Source organism: Pelodiscus sinensis, chromosome 27 (assembly GCF_052426305.1).
Source record: "Pelodiscus sinensis isolate ZL-2025 chromosome 27, ASM5242630v1, whole genome shotgun sequence".
Lineage (NCBI taxonomy): Eukaryota > Metazoa > Chordata > Testudines > Trionychidae > Pelodiscus > Pelodiscus sinensis.
Window position 1 is genome coordinate 1,315,071 of NC_143078.1, and position 21,568 is coordinate 1,336,638.

The 21,568-nt window shown below is 40.2% G+C and overlaps 1 protein-coding gene across 1 annotated transcript in view; it reads left to right on the forward strand.

Annotated features, from left to right (window-relative positions):
* TRIM33 (tripartite motif containing 33) overlaps positions 1–21,568 on the forward strand; it is a 65,227-nt gene that overhangs the window by 3,763 nt on the left and 39,896 nt on the right. The window contains 3 exon segments of the mRNA XM_006118832.3: positions 17,239–17,357; positions 17,536–17,683; positions 20,174–20,306. Of these exon segments, the coding sequence (XP_006118894.3) occupies positions 17,239–17,357; positions 17,536–17,683; positions 20,174–20,306 (400 nt within the window).

The following is a 21,568-nucleotide window of genomic DNA, read 5'->3' on the forward strand; positions in this document are numbered from 1 at the left end:
GTCAGCTGCTGCTGAAACTGACCAGTGGCTGACTACAGGAAGCCCGAGGCAGAGTTGCTCTGCCCCAGGCTTCCTGGAATCAGCCGCTGATCAGTTTCAGCAGCAGCTGACTTGGGGACGCCTGGGTTTCTTAAGTTGAATCTGTATGTAAGTCAGAACTGGCATCCAGATTCAGCCCCAGTTGAAACTGATCAGTTTCAGCAGCGGCTGATGCCAGTTCTGACTTACATACAGATTCAACTTAAGAACAAACCTACAGCCCCTATCTTGTACGTAACCCGGGGACTGCCTGTATCCAGTACTGTGGTTCGTTTGGCTAAGGGTATCTAAATCCATGCCTCTGAATGGCTCTGAAAATGCATCAGCCACATGGGCAAGAATGTACAGAGCCCTATTGGAAGCGGTGGAGGACAGTGTGCAATATTATGTGGTAAAACTTCCATCAGCTCAGCAGGTTGCCTATCAGTTGAGTAAAACCAGAAGGCTAGATATTGTGGACATGCATTCCTACATGCTACACTTTTTCAGAAGTTCCTTTCCTTTCGTATATAATTCTGCAGTCCATATGGCTTGCTAGCCTACCATGAGCAACTACTTGAAGACTTGTGGGTCTTGATAGTTCACCATGCCCACTACCATGCCTGAGGGATCTGTGCAATCGCAGGATACCAGTTTAGATTACCTGCTCCATTGTTTCAGGGGGTAGCCATGTTAGTCTGTAAGCTTATTGGTCAATGCTATAGACTACAAGGTCTCTCTCCCCCTCCTCCCCCCCAAGCAGTAACTTTTTTAGCAGGCTGGCCAGCAGCATGGCTGAGTCCCAGCTTGCACCACCAGGTCTGGGACTTACACTTTAAATGCATATCTGCAGTAGGGGTATTAGCAGGCAGGCAGCTCAGCTTCATTCCAGTTTGCGCTGGGTGTGGGAGCTCTGACCCCACCCCCAGACAGAGGCTGCTATAGTGTGGGATGGCAGGCAGGTGGTCTGTGAGGGGGAGCTGGATTTTAAACTGTCTCCTCTCGTGGATCAGCTTCCACCTGGCACCCAGCACTGCTGCCTCTGGTGGAAAGGCAGCAATGCAGGGTGACAGAGGGCTCCCCAGGCATTGAGGCTGAGCACACTGTCTGCCAGCCCTGCCCCCAGGGATTATAAAATAGTCAACTAACCAATAAGAATTGATTAGGTTAATCCACTATTCAGTTATCCGATATTTAACATCCCTAGTAGACAGCCTAATTAGATTGATGAGCCAGCTCTCCCTGAGATCGAGCACTAAAAATATCAGTGTGGATCTGGTGCCACCTGAAAGCAAGCCTGTGACTAGGCTCGCACTTGCCTGGCTAATCCATACCAGTGCCTTTGCTGTAAACATCCACACTACTCTTTTTAGGGTGCTAGTTTGAGCAGAGCTAGCATGTGATTATCTCCCCTGGGCTAGGAGGCAGGTTCCCACCTGCAGTGTAGGCATTCCCTCGCTTGCTTTCTTGTGCATAGTAAAAAGTCTCAGAGGGTAGCTGTTAGTCTGTAAACAATAAGTAGTTCTGTGGCACCTTCAAGACTACATATTCTCATAAGATTTCATGGGTAAAACTCACTCCATCAGATGAGTTGGAGCTACCAAATCCAGAGTAGGACCAGTACGTACCAATGGGACATTTCCAGCCAGACTCAGTTAGCATCATTAATAGTGGTTCTGCAATGACATAACTGCTTTTGCTGTTATATACACACACTCTGGATTCTCTAATTTCCACTCCAACTTATCCGATGAAGTGGATTTTACCAGGGAAAGCTCATGTAATATATTTGTTGTTCTCTAGCGTGCCAAAGGACTGCTCCTTGTTTTTACTTGTGCATAATTAGGAAGGTAGTGTGTGCAATGTTGGCTAAACTTCAGTAGAGGTATAATTCTAAAAAAAGTTCATTGAAATCCTGCCATTTAGGTTTTGCATGATTTCTTAAACTAGTGAAGAATATATTTTTTAACTTTCAATTACATACATTTTCATACATGAATCTGATTATTTACTGCCCATAGGTTAAAATGTAAGGTTACTATAAATTACAGGTTCCCATACTTTTTTAATATGAAAGTGTCTTGTGAGCCACCAGTCATTTCATTGATTATTGTAGGGGCAGCTTTTCCTGTTTATGATCACATAACATCCTTGTGGCAGCTGCTTACGTAAAAGAGAGATGTGAAAAGGAATTTAATGTGTCTAAGAGTATTTAATGTATTTAGCTGACTGTTCCCCAATTTCCAGTTGCCATCTACTGATGCCACTTTGGAATCTTCTGTTATAACACAGGAAAAAATCCTCAGTTTACTTTGTTTGACACCACTTTGTTGCCTGGTCAATTTTGCTATTTGATATTTGGGTTCTGGTCTTAACTGAGACTGGGCTTTCTAGGATCTAGCGCAATACAGTAATCAATCACTTTTTTGAAAGTCTTGAAAACTGCTACAAAGGAAGAGGAATCATTTTTTTAAAAGAAAGATCAATTGTAATGCCATGAATATTGACAGAGACACTTAAGATATAGAATTTGAAATTATTTTAAATTTTGTTTAGATATCAGGCTAGTCTGACATTTTAGTGACCTGTGTGGGTTTATTTGAATGTCTGTCTAATCAATTCATTTAACCCAGATATTTTGATATGTGCCTGTTATATCAGGTATATGCGTTTAATGAGTGTTGAAGTTGGTGAGGGAAATAATGATGTACTATACATGTGCAAGGCTATTTACTCATTTTAGCTATCTCAACCATTATATCAAACTTGGCAAAATACTCATTCTTCAGAGGTTACATGTATGCCAAGTTTCAACTTAAAAACAGAAGTTTGAGTTGTTAGAGAATACAAGTGTTTGAAAGTATTTCCTGAAGTGTGAAACACTTTTTTTTATCATGCTTTTTTTTTTTTTTTAAAAAAGCAAACCGATTGAGAACAATTGTGGGACACTTAAAGGGTAAATGTTATTACAAAGCTAGCTGAAAATAGGAGGGCCTTTGAATATGTTAACTAATGTGGCATCTCCTATGTATCAGTAAAAAAATCTGTCACTTTTCTCAAGTGAATGTTCTTGAGTATTTGCTATATTGAGTCAATCAGCCCAAAGAATAGGACTCCTCCAAATGTGTGATCTCATTTGTTTTCCTTTTTTATTTTCATACTTTTGAGTTTTGTTTTTTCATATAGTGCACAACAAAGAAACATGCCCTTAGTTAAGTAATTTTATCTTTTGACTTCTATTTGTGTGTAAATAATTACAAAGGAAAGGTTACATAAATGAACCACGTTATTCAATAAAATATGGAATTTGCTTATTACATACGAGTAAACTACATTTTTATAACAGTGGAATCCCAGGCTTGAGTTCTGGATAAGCCTCATACAAGGTACAAAACTCTCTCTTCGACTGGCCATGCCATCTTTGGCTATGAGCTCATCTGAATCAGTGCCTGAGCATGGTGCAGAAGGATATGTGTTCTGCTGAAGAACAGGAGCTTTCTGCCAAGAAGTTAATGCATGCCCTTGACCCCATGTGATTGTTAACAATTGTGTTTCTTTAGAAGGAAATGTTAACCATGTTGTCCTGCCTTAATTTTACCTCCTATTTATGTGTGATAGGGATGATGATACTGGGATGTTGAGGCTTTGTGAAAGCCTTAGAGTCCTGAAATGCAAAGCACTTGTGACGGTGCCCTGCATTCTTGGCCCTGTTACTGCAGACACAAGGGTAGTGCATTCAGGAATAGGCGGCAGCATCCTCCATGCCATTTCCCTGCGTGCATTCTCTCCACTACAGGTGTTGCATACACTGATGTGTTCAACTAAATGACCATGTTAAACTTGGCACTTCCTTTCTGGGAGCATGAATTAGAAATAAATGTTAGTAAAGTAATGCTCTATAGCTTATTGCTGCTGTGGTGAAGGGAGAATTTCAAACTGATTTTCTCAACTCTCAGAACTGTTTTTTGGTAGAAATGTGACATCACATGACTCTTACTTATTGGAGGAAAAAATAGTTCCTTTAATTGTCTCGAGTTGCTGTTCCTCTTTATGGGGAAAACTAACTTTTAAATTATGATCCTAATTGTGTCAAAAGAGAAAATTGGGAAGAAATCCCACTACAGGTCACTAGTTCATCTACTCATCACTTACTAAATGGCAGTGTCCATCTGTCTTTGGGTTTGATCCATTTATGCATGAAATATTCAGAAAATGTATCCAGTAGGAAAGTGGTGTTCTTAATTGTTCAGTTTACTGAGATTTGTGCATTTATTCTCCCGTCTGACCCAGGGGTTCTGGTTAACTGGTAGGTGGCTGCTACAGCCCAATGGGGCCTACTGCAGGCAGTCCACCTCCTCTCCCCCACCCCAGGTTACATGACGGCTCCTTGGGAGCAGGCTGCAGAGCCTGTGGAGACTGCTTCTCTGTGGCAGGGAGCAGGGCCAGTAGGGGCTAGTAGCCCCCACTCTTGAGGAGGCTTTGCTGTGGGATCTTATTTAAGCTTTATATTGCAGAGCCCACAGCATTTAATAGCGTGAGATTTTAGCCATTACTCAGTTACCTTTTTAAATGAATTTTTACATCCCTCATAGGAAGCTTCACTAGTGGACTCTTCCTAGAGACAGAGACAAGCATAAGTAGATTAGGAGAATTGAGAATTTTCTTAGGTTTTTGGTGATTAGATTTGATTAGAGACATACTGTTGTTTTTATGTGGTGAAGGAAAAATGGATGTGTGTAGTGATAATTACTACGAAACAGTAAAGTTAGGTGAAAATACTCCCACCTGAATGTTGTAGCTCAGGTGTGGCCAACCTGAGCCTGAGAGAGGGCCACAGTTTACCAATGTACCAAAGAGCAACAGTAATTTGTCAGCAGTCCCCATCAGGTGCCTCCTCTCCTGTCTCCAGTATCTTTTGCCCACCAGCAGCCCCACTGATCAGTGCCTCTTTTTCCTTCCCTGCACCTACTGCAATCAGCTGTTTCACGGCACTCAGGAGGCCCTGTGAGGGAGGGAAGGAGCGAGGGTGCAATATACTTGGAGGAGGAGGTGGCGGAGCCAGAAGTTGAACAGTGGAAAGTTGGCACCTGTAGCTGCAGCCCCGGAGTCAGTGCCTGAGCAAGGAGCCGCATGTTTAGCAGGTGGCTCCAGAGCCACAGGTTGGCCACCCCTGCTCTAGCTAATGCTAGGCAGTGGCTATAGTATGTGGCTGGATCTGGTACAAATGTTGTATACTTTGCTATTCTATGTTTCCAAGGACTTTATTATTGGAAATATGCCATTCTGTATTTCCCTGTCTGATTCCTTTGTCACGCTTTGTTTTCAGATGCATACTATACTGCTTTATTTGTGAATTGAACTATGTGGAAGTTTTAGTTCTTTTAAGACAGACTGCTTATTCGTTTTCAAGTCTAGAGTGAATATAACTGCAGTCTGCTATTGCATGCATTCTGTTTCAGGAATGGGGAAATTTGAAACTAAGAGGCTCTGACACCATCTGTGTGTGATTGCAGCTAATTAGCTATTTCCCATAGTATCTAGTATTAACATCAAACGTAATGTTGAATTGTCATTTAAGCCCTTCTATCAGGGAGTTGCAGAAAATGATGGGACACCATCTGCACTAGTTAGGCCTCAGCTGGAGTACTGTGTCCAGTTCTGGGCGCCACATTTCAAGAAAGATGTGGAGAAATTGGAAAGGGTACAGAGAAGAGCGACAAGAATGATTAAAGGCCTAGAGAACATGACCTATGAAGCCAGGCTTCATGAACTGGGCTTGTTTAGTTTGGAAAAAAGAAGATTAAGGGGGGACATGATAGCGGTTTTCAAATATCTAAAAGGGTGTCACAAGGAGGAAGGAGAAAATTTGTTCCTCTTGGTTTCTGAGGACAGGACAAGGAGTAATGGGCTTAAAGTGCAGCAGGGGAGGTTTAGATTGGACATTAGGAAAAAATTCCTAACGGTCAGGGTGGTCAAATATTGGAATAAATTGCCAAGGGAGGTGGTGGAATCTCCCTCTCTGGAGATATTTAAGAACAGGTTAGATAGACATCTGTCAGGGATGGTGTAGACGGAGCTTGGTCCTGCCTTGAGGGCAGGGGGCTGGACTCGATGACCTCTTGAGGTCCCTTCCAGTCCTATTATTCTATGATTCTATGACCTGCTACCCAAAGTGGGATATAAAAGACTAGTATTGGGGAATGCACTAGTGAAGTTCATGAACAGTGTCTTGGTGAGAAGTGCTGCCTCTGTGGCTGTTAGCGCTTGTGAAGGGTGTGGGGTTTTTAAGGAAGGGGATGCTTCAGTGCCCAGGGCAGTAGTTTAGGACTTGGAACTAGGGATGTGAATGGTTAACTGATTAACCTGGTTAACGAGTGGGGTCTGGTGCAGGGGTGCTGCAGCCCAGCTTGACTTCCCCCTTTAATTGGTTAAACATTATGTTTAACTGGGTTAAACAGGATTTGACATCCCTACTTGGAACCTAGACTGGGTTTAAGTTACTGTTCCACCAAGCTTCAGGTGTGGCGGTAGCAAGTCAGTCGCTCTGTGCCCCAGTTGCACATCTGTAAAATGAAGACTATAGAGCCCTACCTAGCTTTTGGGTGTTAAGGATAAATACATGAAAGGTGGTGAGGCAATCAGATACTACAGTAGAGAATTACCTAATGCGTTTATAGCAAGGTATGTCTTTGGATCCTTTTTTAGATGGTTCATCTTTTACATCAAATTCTGGCTCCTAGAGACTGAAATGTGAAATTTCAACCCCCTTCCTTCCTTTCCCCATCCCACGTTCTTGCTTTTCCAGAAGCTAGTTTTATTTGCTGCTCTTCATTCTTCAGAGTCTCTTGGCTGCTGTCAGTAAGCAGGAAGGGAGGTCTCTGCTATACTTCTTCCTTAGCAAACACTGGAGCTGCTTTCCCAAGCAGTAGCAGCAGCAGTGTGAAACTGACATCATTCTTGACATTTTCAGTGATGCTTGAGATTGAAGCGTAAGGTTGATCGGAATAAACTTCACTGAAGCAAGCTGTTTGTGTGCCAGATATACTGGGTACTGTCATTGCTTGTATTGGTTAGTTTAGCAGCATTTTATGTAAGGAAAAAATGAGGCTAAGAGTCTTGCCCAGTGCCTCAAAGAAATTGACATCAGTGCGGGAAGCAAAGAGGTTCCTAATTCTTCATATAGTACTCAAACTTCGGATTCTTTCTCCTCTCCAGTATGGTTTTCATTGACACTGGTGGTATTGGATCAACTGAATTTTTCTGTTGTGATTCTTTACACTGGACAAAATTTGTTGGATAGAGAAGTTTTGTGACTTGCTTTTTCCGTTTAGTCTAGAATTGTAAGTATTCATTGGCAGAAGTTGTCTGTTACAAAGATGCACTTATGTACTGATGATGCAGTCTGTCTGTTGTTAGCTTAGTTATCACTCCGGCTTGCTGAATCGTTATAAAAGTAATGGAATACTAATTATTGTGCTGCTGTTTTGAGTGAATGGCAGCAGCTTAAGAGGGAAGTTTACTTTCCAGATGAATTTCCATTTTTTCTGTGATATTTTCTTTATGCTGTTAAAAACTAGCGGAGGTAAAAATTGAATTTTCCTGTAAAAGTAATTAAATTTTGAACAGGTAGTAATAGTGTTAATCAGGGATCTCATGGTGCCAACTGGCAGAGGGCACAGGAGGGAGGAGGTGATGCCCTGTGTTAAATGCCATGTTAATAGATCACCAAAGAGTGATATGAGGTCTTTACTGCAGCCAATAGCCAAGTTGTCCTCATAATGGCAAAATATATGCACGGATAATATATAAATTATATATCTCTACTGAGAATTATGTTAAGGTCTTGGAATTAAGTCAGGTCGCCCAGAGGGGACAAACCTCCTGCCTCTCAGATACATGTCTGAGGCGAGAGATCCTTATCTGCCTGTCTGGTCATATGTGAATTGTGCATTGTCTGCCTCTCAGTGGAGGCCTATTTGCATACATTAAGCAAAATGTTGCAATATCTACAAGAGAATCAACAGGAAGAAACAAAATGTGGATGGGTCTATCTGTCGCCTTTTATACATGAAAAAAGACACTGGAATTTGTTTATCTTAAGAGGCAAGGTGGCACTCTGGTTCCTTCCTGTGTGTGTGTGTCATGTTTTGTTAGTCTTTAAGATGCTACTAGTCTATATGGGTTTTGTTAGTTTTTCCTATTACAGACTAACTCGAAGCTCACGAGAAGAGCTTCACAATCAAGCCTGGCTGCTGTAAAGTTCTTTAGCATAGAAAGCTAGAAAGCAGGGAAACAAAGGAGAGTGCCCAGGACAGGGAGATGCTTGCAGAAAAATGAATGTGATAGCCACATGCCAAGCTTCCTCAAGCTAAAGGCAGGTGGGTAGCAAAATACCTCAAGCCTGTGAACCAGAGTTCAGAGTCATGGGTTTGTATCCGTTCCAAAGTGCACTTGACTACTTGTGGATTGGGTTAATGCTGCATTCTGAATCTTTTCATAAGTTTGTTCTTATGATACTAATAGTATCGCTTTTCACATGGAAAATTCACTACAGTTCCCCAAGTTTAGGTACAAATTTTGTCAAGAGTTTAGACTTTAGTCCCTGCTGAACTCATTGTGGCAATTTAGGTAAAAAGAGATCGGTATGGGTCGAGTAGTTTAACAATAGCACTATGTGAACACTTAATGCATCCTGAGCCAGAATTGTCCAGGAGGAAGCTTTTGTTACCTAGATCAAGTATTGATCTGTTCCACATGAAACTTATCATTTGTTAAAATGGTAACTGTATTGAACAGGATGGATGCTGGTGCAGATGTCTGATTATTTGGTGTTCACTACATTTGCTGTTCTATGCGCATGTTGAGTAGGCATTCTGGAAAGCAGTACCTTCTGTTACTGAATCAGTACTGCTAATATTAACTGGATTGTTTGCAGTAAAATTAGCAGCTCTTTTGCGGCCATCCGTGCATGTCAAGTTCTGAAGCTTAAGTAGATATTTTTTAGCTGAGAACAGTGAATTTTAAATTTACCCAGTGTGAAATGTAAAGATTTTTTCAGCATTCTGATTGTTTAATTTTTGTGATTGTTTTTTTCCTATCTTGGCTGCTGTGACATCTTGCTTATAAGCAAATACATAATGATCATTTATTCACATTTACTTTGTTTTATTATTAGTGACATCATTTTCAACACCATTTTCTAAAGTTATATTCAAGTTTAAATGTCCAAATAAAAGCACCTTAGCCAGGCTTAGGGATGTTAGATATCGATTAATTCAATAATCGAATAAACACACTAAATCTTAGTGGTTACATGATTATTTGATAGTACCTGGGGGTGGGGCTGGCAGCTGGGGAGCCCCCTCCACTCCCTGCTGCCTCTGATGGTCCCGTCCCGAGCTCCCCACTGGCAAGGGCTCCATCAGCATCCCACATGGAACAACTTCTACCAGTGACAAGCCTGGCCCCGCTGTGGACGGAGGCTGCTCTACAGCAGCAGCCCCTGCCTGCAAGGGGGGGGCCTGAGCTCCCCTGGGACAGGAGCTGTGCCTGCATCCTCCTCCTTCTCCCCGCTGCTGCCAGGCCAGGCCTATCGATTAATCATTTACTTGAGACTTTGCTAACATCCTTTGCCAGGCTTACTGTTGAATATACTTTCTACACCCCGCTTTTACCAATGTAGCAAATAATTGTATTTTGTAGCCAAAGCACTTTGCTCTAATTTTGCTTTTAGTAGCAATACATTTTTATTTTTGATTCCTCCTTTTATACAGTAAGATGAACATTTGCCTTTGCAATGTACTTAAATACTTTTGCTCTTCTGCAAACAAGCTGATACTTAAATTTTACCCTTCTCTGTAGAAAAATATGATGGTGATAGTTTAGGTTGAATGTGTATTGTCTGGTTTAAGTTAGAAAAACAAGGCATCTTTACATTTAACTAATGTTAAGCTCTCACTAATGCAAGGGAACATGGGAATCTTATCAATACTGAAATAATCTGGGGAAAAGTGAGGAATTGGCACAGTTCTCATGATCTGTTCTCCTAGGAAACAGATTTATGGTGTATATGATTGACCAAAGTGATTTAAAGGGGGAATTCTCCTGAACAAGACATTTTGTTAAGACGCATGGTTTTGGAATGTAGAAAAACATGAACTGCAAACTAACAGTGATCAGATTTAACATACTGTTCTTCATATACCACACTTACGGTCAAAAGGCTATCTACTCAGACCAGAAAATCCAGCAATTACTTTAAAATTATTTTTCACCTAGTCTTGTGCCCATTGGGATACAGGTCCTCTTTGTTCAAGGTCTCATGAAAGTTCACTGGCTGAGTGGCCAACCTCTTTCTAGGAAAATAATTCTTGAGTGTGCAATTTCTAGTAAAGAGATTAGGACATCTTGCAATCTTTTAGTTCCAAACTTTTTAGGAGGCTTTTAGCAAATATTCAGAACTTTCCATGGCTAACTATAAAACATAGGAAAAAGGGCTTTTCAGCTGTTATCTTTCCAGTCTCCTTGAAATAGACTAGAAAGTCTTCTCTAACAACTATGAAGATTCTGATTCTGGCAGATAGACTTATTCTTGGACTAGCCAGCCTGAATTGCAACTTCTCTAGAAATCTTTTCACATTGGTTTGGTCTATGAAATCCTAGTTGTTTGACTTTAATTACAGATTATGAAAAACCAGGAGCGATGGAGTTGGACACAGGCACACAACTACTGGGTAAAATGCATTGAAGTAGAGCAAGATGTGCAGATTTGGATTGCTCAGTTTGTGGGCTGGAGTTGTTTTTCACCTTTTCGTTTAAGTGTTTTACAGATGTGCCAAGTAAGAGCTTGACTTTCTCCCCCTCATCTCCTTCACCCCAAGACCACAACACGGTGCTTAGTTTATAATTGGCAGGAGACTTACCCTAATCAATACAGTCTCAGAAGGGTAGCCAGGTTAGTCATAACTCAAAAATGAGTAGTCCCGTGGGACCTTAGAGACTAATCAAGATCTAGGATCATAAGATTTTTTTTGGGTAAAGCCCTCCATGCTAATCTGCAAAGTCTTGAAAAGAGTTAACTGACTTTATCCCACAGCACCGAAGATCTTTGGAATTCTGCTTTTTTTACTGTTGAAATCTTTTAAAGCATTAAAGAAATAAAGAGCACTTTTTATGAAACCATGGTGAAGAAGGCAGAATCTGAGTGAAGAGATGCAGTTTTTTAAAAGGACAAAGTCCATTTGAAATCTGGTAAAGTTGATAGTTTGGGTTGGTATTATATTTGCAGCTTCTAGGGTGTACACAATTATATTCTATTTAAAAAAAATCTCTGGTATTGTGTGTGAGACACCCTCCCCATGCAAGCAGCCATCAGGGAAAGCTTTTAAGATGCTGTTAGCCAAGTACACTCATGTCCAGTCACAAAATAAAATGAAAAATATGTTTAAAGACATTTCAGATGTTACTTAACAATGATTAGGAATGTGAAGAGGTAACCGGTTACCCAGTAAGCATCACTTTTACTGGATGATACTTATTGGGTACTGGATAACTGCAGCTCCACAGGGTTCAGGACCAAGTCACATGATGCACAGGGCTGCCAGCTGCTCTAAGCACCTTCAAGCTGGGAGGGAAGTGAGGGTGGGAGCCTGCTTCATTGATTAATTGGCTAAAACTTAGGGTTAACTAGTTAACTTGGATTTTACATCCCTAAGAATGATAGGTAAAATTTTAGATGGGTAGAGTTCTGAAATCCACAGATGTCTGCTTTATATCCGTGGCTCATTTTTGCAGATATGGATGTGGATGCGGACATGGATTTTATATCTTGAACCTTGCAGATTTGTACATATCTGCAAACTAACAACGGATGTGTATGGGGATATCCACTGCCCGTTTTTGTATATACAGATGCAGGTACTGTACAAAATTTTGTATCCACACAGGGCTCTACAGATGGGTCTTGTTTTTATGTCAATGTCTTTTTAATATGCTCCTCTTTAAGTTAGTGTGGGATTCTAGAAACTATTGTAAGGTGTAAGGATCTTTTTTCACTTCTATGATGATAGGGGTATTGACTTGCTGTACTGTTTGAATATAGTTGAGTCCTTGTATAGTAAAGACATAATTTAATGCACTCCTGAATTTGAATGATAAACAATTAAAGCAACTACAAAAGGCTTGTTGCATTTATATTTTCATAATAAAATCTTTTTGACCTCAACAAAATGGATGTGCATAACATGAGTTCTAGGCAAACAGGACTTTCCAGAGTTTTACAGTTATCTAACAATATAACAACCCCAGTATATAGTAGAACTTCTGCCTGCATCTCATCCTTCATCTAACAAGGCTGTCCTTTATTTGAGATGATCTATCTTCTATTTTAGTCAAGAAATTGAGGAAATAACTTCTGTCTTTTAAAAAGAGCATTCAGGATTCCTTGCTTCACATGTAGCAGTTTCAATATTGTCTGATTAATGGAGGCTCAAATTCCTGTTCTTGGGTCTGGCAGCTAACTAGAGAGAGAATGATAATTCTTAGAAGGTGATAAGAATTCCCTTCATCCATAGTCCTGTGGATATTTTTAAAAGTGTGGATAAATCAGAGATCTTTGTCAATATGTACAATCTACCGCACAGCTACTCAGGACTGAGTTCCGTCATTAAACACTAAAACTTCTGACCACACAGTTTTTGGCCATATTGCCCCACTTTTTCATGAATGCCTTCTTCCCACCTTAGTTTCTTTGGTGAGTTACTCTTCCTGTTTGGGTCACCTGACCCTTGTTAGGAGCTTGTCACAAGGGATCTGGGAGTTTCTCTTCTCCCTCTGTTGCAGGCTTTGGGGGGACTCTCTCTCCTGATGCCATGACAGGGAGGAGTGGCACATGATGTGAGAAGATGGCAAGTGAAACCAGTCTCCACTTGTGTGGTTGACAGTGCCAGGCAGGCTTTCCCCACCTGCTGGATTGGTGACTCAACCCACATTTCCAGGTAAGAAGTTATTCCTGCTCCTTGATTAGCTCAGACTTAGGGTTACAGGCGAGAAACAAGAACCACGATTATCTGTGCTGCTAATTTACATAGCAGTTATTTTTGTGTATGATTCTTAGGGTATATCTGTGCTTCACTGTAAGCACGGGGTCAGAGGTACTTAGTTAGCTGACCCTAATTAGAGAACCCAGGGCTTATGGGTCTACACTGACTATTAACTCCGCTTTAACAAATTTTTGAACCTGTTCTTGAATTTGGGTTTCTGGCATCCAAGCTGCAGTCATATCTGACTATTCTTCAGCTTCTCAAAATGTGGTTACTCTAGTCCTTTGACTGTGGTGCACTGTGGGAAAACTTTACTGACTACCCTGCATGTTACAGGACAGCCTGCTAACTCATTCTGCCAAGCACTCAGTTTGGTCTTCGGTTATAGCAACCTGCTTCTGGACTGGGATGGCTACCCTCACGTGTGCCTTTATACTGGGCAAAATGCTTACAAAGTTAGGGCAAAATGCTTACAAAGATCCAGAAATGTAGCTTTCTTCACGCAAAAGTTCTGAATTCTCTACTATTCATCCTAGCTCTTCCATATAGTCTTATGAGTCTGTGCTTATGGCCCCGCCCCAGAAAAGCTGGTTTCTGGAGGTGGCATCAGTGGTTGCGGCAAGTGGAATGAGCATCATCAGTAGACTCCTGTGTGGATACGGAATTGGTATCTGCATCCACAAAAATCGTCTGTGGATAGCTGCAGCTATAAAGAAAATATCCACAAATTGTCAGGACTCTAATCATCAGCTAGTTTGAATTATTCATGTCTGATCTGATCTGTTCCTTCATAAGTTCTGCTAACTGCCTTTGCAGGATCAGAAAACATCACCAAAATATCCACCAGCACCACATGGAAGCTGTCCATTTTATGATAGTGCTCCCTGACAGGAGGGACAGTTGGGAGACTGGGAAAGGAAAACCTTCTAGTGATCTTGCTTCATGACTAAAACATTGTAATAGGTAGCTTAAGTACTAAAATATACTTCTTCTGTTAGTTGGATTACATGCTGTGGAAGTTTCAGTAGTGGTGCCTGTTCCTCCTGATTGCTTCTTTCCTATAAAATAACACCATTTCCATATTTTTCTCAAGCAAAAAATGTGTCCGTGATGGTTGGGAGAATGGAACTTGGGAGTCTCAGTAGTTAAGATAATGCATAGATTTACTGAACCATGTTCTGGCTGAAATAATGTGGGATACAGGCTGATGCATTTTGCATAATATTGCACAGGACATATGAAACCACCATTGAAAATGAAATCTGAGACGAAAACAATGTTCAATGTGCAGACTGAGAAGAAAAAAAAATATTAGAAGGATTCTAATCCACTGAATACATGAGAGCTCTCTTACTCTGGCTGTAATAAACATAATCATGGGAATAAATCCGGTGTTTCAAGTAAAGTTGTGATCTACCCTATATACCAGTTACTTTGGTGTGGGCACTTCATGTGAAGTTACATCTTTGCTTGCTCTACAAGCTCCTTGTCATCTAAAATAGTCACTTCTTGTTTCTACCTTCTTTCATAGGTGGTAAGACTTTTATCACTTTTTAAGACTAGCTTTCTGCAGGTTCCCCTGAAAATATGAAAATAGATTTTTTCATGTGCTTTCAAGAAGTATTGGTCTCTTTATGTGAAAAATCCTTGAACAGCTGTTTTGTTTGATTCTTGTATCACCCTAAGCAAGATTACATATTTTTAGGTGGCTGAATAGTCTAGAAACATTTGATGCTTGTTTACTCCCCCTCCATTAATTTTCACAGTAGGAACTAAGGATGTTAAGAAGCGGGTAATTGGCTAATCGTGTAGTCGATACAATTTGTATCAACTACATAATTAGTAAAGGGAGGTGTTCGCAACCCCTCCTGTGGCTGTGCAGTTGTAATGTAGTAGGAGTGGGGTGTGCAGGCAGCGTGGCTCCTACTACATTTAAACTGCAGAGCTGTGGCAGGGGTAGCTCCTGGAGTTGACACGAGTCAAGACCAAGCAGTCCCAGCTCGCACGGGCTCTGGGACCGCTGCACCTCTGCTTTCCCTGCCCCCCGCGCCTTTAAGACTGTGCTGGTGGAACTGGTTTTTAAGCTGACTGCCCCTAGCACCAGCTCTTGCTCCCTCCCCTCTTGCGCTGTCTCTGATACAAGTAAACACATCTATATCTAGGCAATATGAAACCATTCTTTATTTCTGCTGATCTAACCCTTACAACATATTGCAAAGGGTTGATGTGAGATCTTGTTGTCAGAGATGATTTGTGCAGTTCCACGTGTACTTCAGGTATTCTGAGGAGACCAACTTTTAATCTTTTATTAACCTGCAAGCTACTCCCTGAAAAGGTAGCTATAAGAAAGTAAATTCATAGATTCTAAGGCCAGAAAAGGGGACAACATATTGTGATCACCTAGTCTGATCTTCTGTAGAAGTGGACTGTTGAGAACTTTCCCAAAATAAGTCCTAGAGCATAACTTTTAGAAAGCTTTCAATCTTGATAAATTGTTCCAGTGGTTACTATCCACTCAGTGCCAGTCTAAACTTGTCTGACTTCAGCTTCCAGTCATCAGTCTTCTACCTTTCTCTGCTAGAAGAAAAAGCCAAATATTAAAAACATTTCCTATGTACATACTTATAGACTGTACTCAAGGCAGCCCACCATTAACCTTCTCTAACTCTAACTAGTAGGTATATTTTCTGATCTTTTAATCACGTGTGTCTCTTTTTGAACAATCTCCAATTTATCAATATCCTTTTTAATATGTGGACGCTCGCTGTATTTCACTGCCAAATACAGAGGTAAAGTAAACTCTCTACTCCTATTTGAGGTTCCTCTGTTTATGCATCACAGGATCATACTGCATTTTTTTTAACCACAGTGTCATGCTGGGAGCTTATGTTCAGCTGATGGCCAAGAGTTAGTGTCTAACATTCAGGCCTACATTCTTTGTTTCTAGCTGCTTCCCTTTACGTTAGGTGTATTAAACACATTGCTTGCACCCTGTTTACCCAGTGATCCAGGTTGATCTGAATTAGTGACCTGTCCCCTTCATTATTCACAAATCCCTAAAATTTTTGACCTTGGCAGACTTTCTGTGCTGATTTTATATTTTCTTCCAGATCATTTGATAAAATTGTTAAATAACATAGGGCCAAGAGCAGATCCCTGCAACTCCCTCTTTCCTCTCCCCTCCCTGACATGCACTCTCTTGAGGATTCCCCATTTAGAAATACCTATTGAGACTAGTCAGCCGTTTAACCTGTGGTCTGTTGATGTTTGTATCATTTTAGTTTTTTAATCAAAATGTCATATAGTATCAAGTAAAAATGTGGTGTGGTACCTAGAGAAATGCCTTACAGAAGCCTAAGTGTATTACCAGAACGATTACCTGTATCAACCAAAATAAATAATATAGTAAAAAAATTAGTTTTGTCTGACAGGATCTACTTTTTATAAACTTGAATTGTGTTAATTGCATTGTCCTCATGTAATTTTAATAGAGCAACCAGTTCTTCTTTTCCAATTAATCTTTATCTAAATCAGGGACTTTTCCACTAGGCTTATGACTGTATGGCATAGCTCTTTCAAGGGAGAGGAATGTGGGGGAAGGGACACACATCTTGTCAATTCTGGAGTACATTGCAGGCATTTAAAATGCTTATTGTAGTGTGAAATAATTGTATCCATATGACAAGAATTCAGATTGGAGACTATAGGGATGCAGTTTCTTGGTCTTCAGGCTACTTTGAAATTAAAGTTTGTGTATAGGACCTGAAGTGTAGGGAAGAGATGCAATGAGTAACGTATTTAATCTTACTAAGAAATACCAGTGAAGCCAAAACCAAGTGATTTAAACTAGATGACCTACTATATTTGAATCTTGTTGAGAGAGTCTGTGAAAAATGGCACCATAATTCATGCCAGTTGGGCTTGGTCCCATGACGAGAGGAATGTTTTTTAATGGTGTTTGGTCCTTCATTCCAAAACTTTGTCTGAAACTTCACAATGTTTGTCCCATGGGTACGAGTTAGTTAGGGCGCTACTGCTAATCCTAGTCTGGTTTTCACTTAACCATTTTGTGAACGTTTACTGTGATGGTGTTTCTTTTAAATCTGTTCGTTTCTAGCACATTGTCATAAATTTGACTTGTTTTTTGAAACCAAAAAACACAAAACATTTTGTCTTGTAGTTGGTGTCATCAGGTGCCCTATATGTCGCCAGGAATGTAGACAGATAGACCTGGTCGATAACTACTTTGTGAAGGACACATCGGAAGCACCAAGTAGCTCTGATGAGAAATCAGAACAGGTACGGTTTTCTACTTTCTTATATCAAATAGTACCTAAATTGCAGTATGTTCATCTTCTGTATATGTGATAGAACATATAAAGTATGAATACTTTTACTGGACTTGCTTTATGTTCAAAAAACCTCAAGGGAAATTGAATCTTTGTAAGTAACTGTGTTGACTTGTTCCTGCTTTTAGGTGTGCACCAGTTGTGAAGATAATGCTAGTGCTGTGGGCTTCTGTGTGGAATGTGGGGAATGGCTTTGCAAGACATGCATAGAAGCACATCAGCGAGTAAAATTCACTAAAGATCATATGATCAGAAAGAAAGAGGATGTCTCCTCTGGTGAGTTTGCTGATCATTTGCCCAATTCTACCTGTAGCCTAGGAATAAAAAACACTTGGAGGTTCATGGTGTGGATAAGCACACGTGCACATATAACCTGAGAGAGAGGCTGAATTGCATGTACGTATCCTTAGCCTGTGATGTCTCTGGAAGGTTTTAGAGAAAAATGGGGGCAAGCCAACATACAGTCAGTGAGCCTTGCGTGGAATAAATTTGTACATATTAAAATGGTTAGTTTTGGTGGTAATAGTGTTAAAAGGGTCTGTGAAGTATTGTCCTATTTTTTTTTAAGTTCTAGGATTTTTTTTTTTTTTTTTTTTTGGTTTTCTTAAACTTGTATAGGGTGTATCACTTTAATCAACAGAATTGTGTGTGTATTGTGACTGAGACCTCCCTACCTTAGTGACTGTTTACTAACACTGATTGGGCAGATATGAGGGAGTGAATACAATTTTGAATTCTGTTTTGCCTCAAGTATAATTAATTATGGCGTTTCAGTTATTGCTAGTAACAGAGCCAAACTAAATTTCTAGATCTTAGGATGTGATTTCAAGGCTGGTAGTTTAAAAAGGAGGGTGGGTTGGGGAGGTATAAAACTGGTGTCAACTCATCTGGGGGCAAGGATGGGAAAGCACCATTTATTAGTCTGTGGACCAGAGCTACGAAGGTTAAAGTCCGGCTGTACCATACACAACCCACAGGAGGTTTGAGTATAGAATATGGCCCTCGTATAGGGTGCCAAGTTACTATTGCATCAGTGTCACTCAGGGTGCGAGGGGCCACACGAGCCTAGTGTCTTTCACCAGTTACACATGCAAATAACTAGTTTGCTGACACTACTTCAACTGAGGGCACATGTGAAATTGCACATCTAGAAATTTGGTCCTTAACTTGTCAGTCAGGCTTTGTGGTTCACAACTCACTGAAATAAATGGGGACAAGTCACTCCTCTTCGAACTGTTTTCAGGCTATGTAAAAAAGCACTACCTTTAGTTCATTTGGAAGCTTTTCTTTTCACGTGAGGGATAAAAGCTTCTTAAAGTAAAGCAGTATTGTTGTGTGTGCTGGTCTAAGTAAGTTACTTGACATCACTACTGAGAGCAGAACAAGTTGAGAGAATGGAACTAGGATCCTTATGATTGCAGTTTTGGCTCCCGCTTGTGTAGTTCCACTAGAAAGGCTTTTCAGGAACTCCTGGTCTGTGCCAAAACTGTATTATTATAGACTTATAATGCTTAATATCAATGAAAATTTGTTTGGTGGAAAAACTTGTAGTTCTAGCAGCAAAATTAAACTCTTGAAGACTTTTTGAATTCTACCCTAAATTTGACATCATTTACTAATGCGTAAGATTTCACATGGTACATTTTCAAACTTCTGAATCTCTCTAAGTGACAGTGTCCAGGTAAAGCCACCAGAGCAGAGCTACTTTAAAGGCTTAATTCTTAATGTAACACACAGTACAAATACCATGACAGTTAGGATGACAGAAGAGCCAGTTTTACCCGTCAGCACTTTGCTGTGAATGTAGAGTAGTAGAAAATATCACTTCTATAGTTAGGACTGTTTTTAATGCAGTAATCATTCCATAGAAACAAACTAGATAGTGATTCTTGGTGATGTTATCAGTTGTAGGGAATTACTAACTCTTCATGTACTTGGAAGAAATTATCTATTATGGGTTTATGATGATTTGTTAGACCATGAGAAATAAATCTTGAACACTTCAAAAAAATTTTAGTGGAAGATGCAGTTTTGTTTTCATGGATGCTGTCTTTTGTTACAGTAACTTGCATCTCGTAACAACTTCAGACAGTACTTGACAATTCAGGAAAACATCCACTTACTACTTCTCTTTTTAATCCTTATCTGCTTCATCTTCCTCTGCTTTTCTACAAGTGTCTTCAAGGGGTCATTTGGAATCCGGGAAAGAATTTATCATCTTTTTATCCTTCATTTGCTTGTGTGAGAGTTTCTATTATATGACCAGCTGCAACTCAAATGGCTAGATGTTGACTAAAATGACATTCCTTAGTGGTGATATTTACTTAGATATTAGGTTTTCCATTCAATGTGATTTATTGCTATTTTGTCAAAGTTTTTGAAGAAGTGGTTTAAGAGATCCCTGAGTGTTTAACAATGCTAAAGTCTGAGGATTGTTTGAACTTTCAGATAATGAGGCATCAATAGAGTGGAGTGAAACAACGCACAGCTTAGTAGTCAACCAGTATGGCTTCATCTGAGATTTAAGGCAGGAAAAGGAAAGCAACCCCAACTGTTCATCGCTTAAAACAACACACCTGGAAACTTTCTTGATAAACTGATTCTGTAAATATTTCAATGAGTACTCTAGTATGGATTTTTACGTTACCATAGGTTTATAATTGCCCTTGCTCGACTTAAGTCTTACTCAGCATGGCAGAGATTTTGCTCTTCAAACTGTCTGAAACTTTATTTTAAAATGCAAAAATGGTTTGTTTTTAAAAACAGAGGCCGTGGGAGCATCCGGTCAACGTCCTGTTTTCTGTCCTGTCCACAAACAAGAACAGTTAAAACTTTTCTGTGAAACATGTGACAGACTGACATGCAGAGACTGTCAGTTACTGGAACACAAAGAACACAGGTACAATTATTAAAATGTCTTAATGCCTTATCTGAGAGCAGCACAAAGTGAAATTAATCTCTGATATCTGTGCCATTAAAATAGTGCTATATTTACTGGTTTGTTGAATGCGCTCTTGCTGAGGGGAATGCTCTAAGCCTCCTTTAAGCTCCTGAATTCTACAGGTGACTTAAGTAATAAGTATAAATGAACATTTTAGTCTCATCTTCATCTGTGGTGGCACTTACCACAATCACACAGTTCTGCTTAGATGTGTTCTAACAGTGATTGCCTGCCTACTTATGACTGGCATAACTGAGAGTGGTGGATTGGCTGAGCTATGTGGAACATCTAGGAGTGGATTCAGAGGACTGCTAGTTAGGGCTTCAGGGGAATTGACAATAGAGGTGAGGGTGTAAACTTGTCTTCCACTGGCTGGAGCTGCCATTTGAATGTGTACACAAAATACCATCAAAGACTGGCATGATTCTGGGTTTAACAAGTGGTGCTTTGAATGAATGGAGTCTCTTGTAGCAAATGGTGGTTGATGTAACTTTCTGGAAAGGTCATGTTTTAATATACGTACTGTGACTTTTTGGCTAGATGACATAAAACCAATATGTAAGGGTCACATCGTGGATGAATGTACTTGCCTAATGTAGTGGGCTGAAGTCTGATCCACTTGTCTTGGTGTGTTGCTTATCTGACCCATCTAATTTCAATTAAAATGGTGAGGTTGGTAACCTATAAAGAATGTACGTTTTCCTCTCCTTTTGTATTAGTCTTAAGAAATTATCTGATGCACTGGAGAGGAGGAGCTGTTGAAGAGCATAAAGTCTTTGAAGGCTTATGGTTGTGCAGTGGTTTGAATGATGCTGTTTGGGAGTTTTGGTAAGTAGTTATGCAGTGGTGTAGTAAGGATTCTAATGTGCAAATATATATTTCAAGTAATCAGCTACAGAAATAAAACTCTGCACGTTGGGAGCTTTAGCAGACCATTGCAGAACTGCTTACTGCAATCTGTCTCCAGACAGCTCTTCTCTGTGAAGCTGCTCTTTCAGTTTGTGGACACTGGTTTGAAAGAGCTGATCTGGATGTTTTTAGTACCTTTTCAGCACAGTCAATAACTTCAAGGAACATTAAAGCAGCTTAATAGAGAACATGTCAGTTCTAACAATTACTGACAATTTCATGATATAAGCCACTGAAACGCATACCTGGCCCATGCTGTTTGATTGTAAATAGCCTTAGAATACAATTACCAAGAATATTAATGTCTAGGA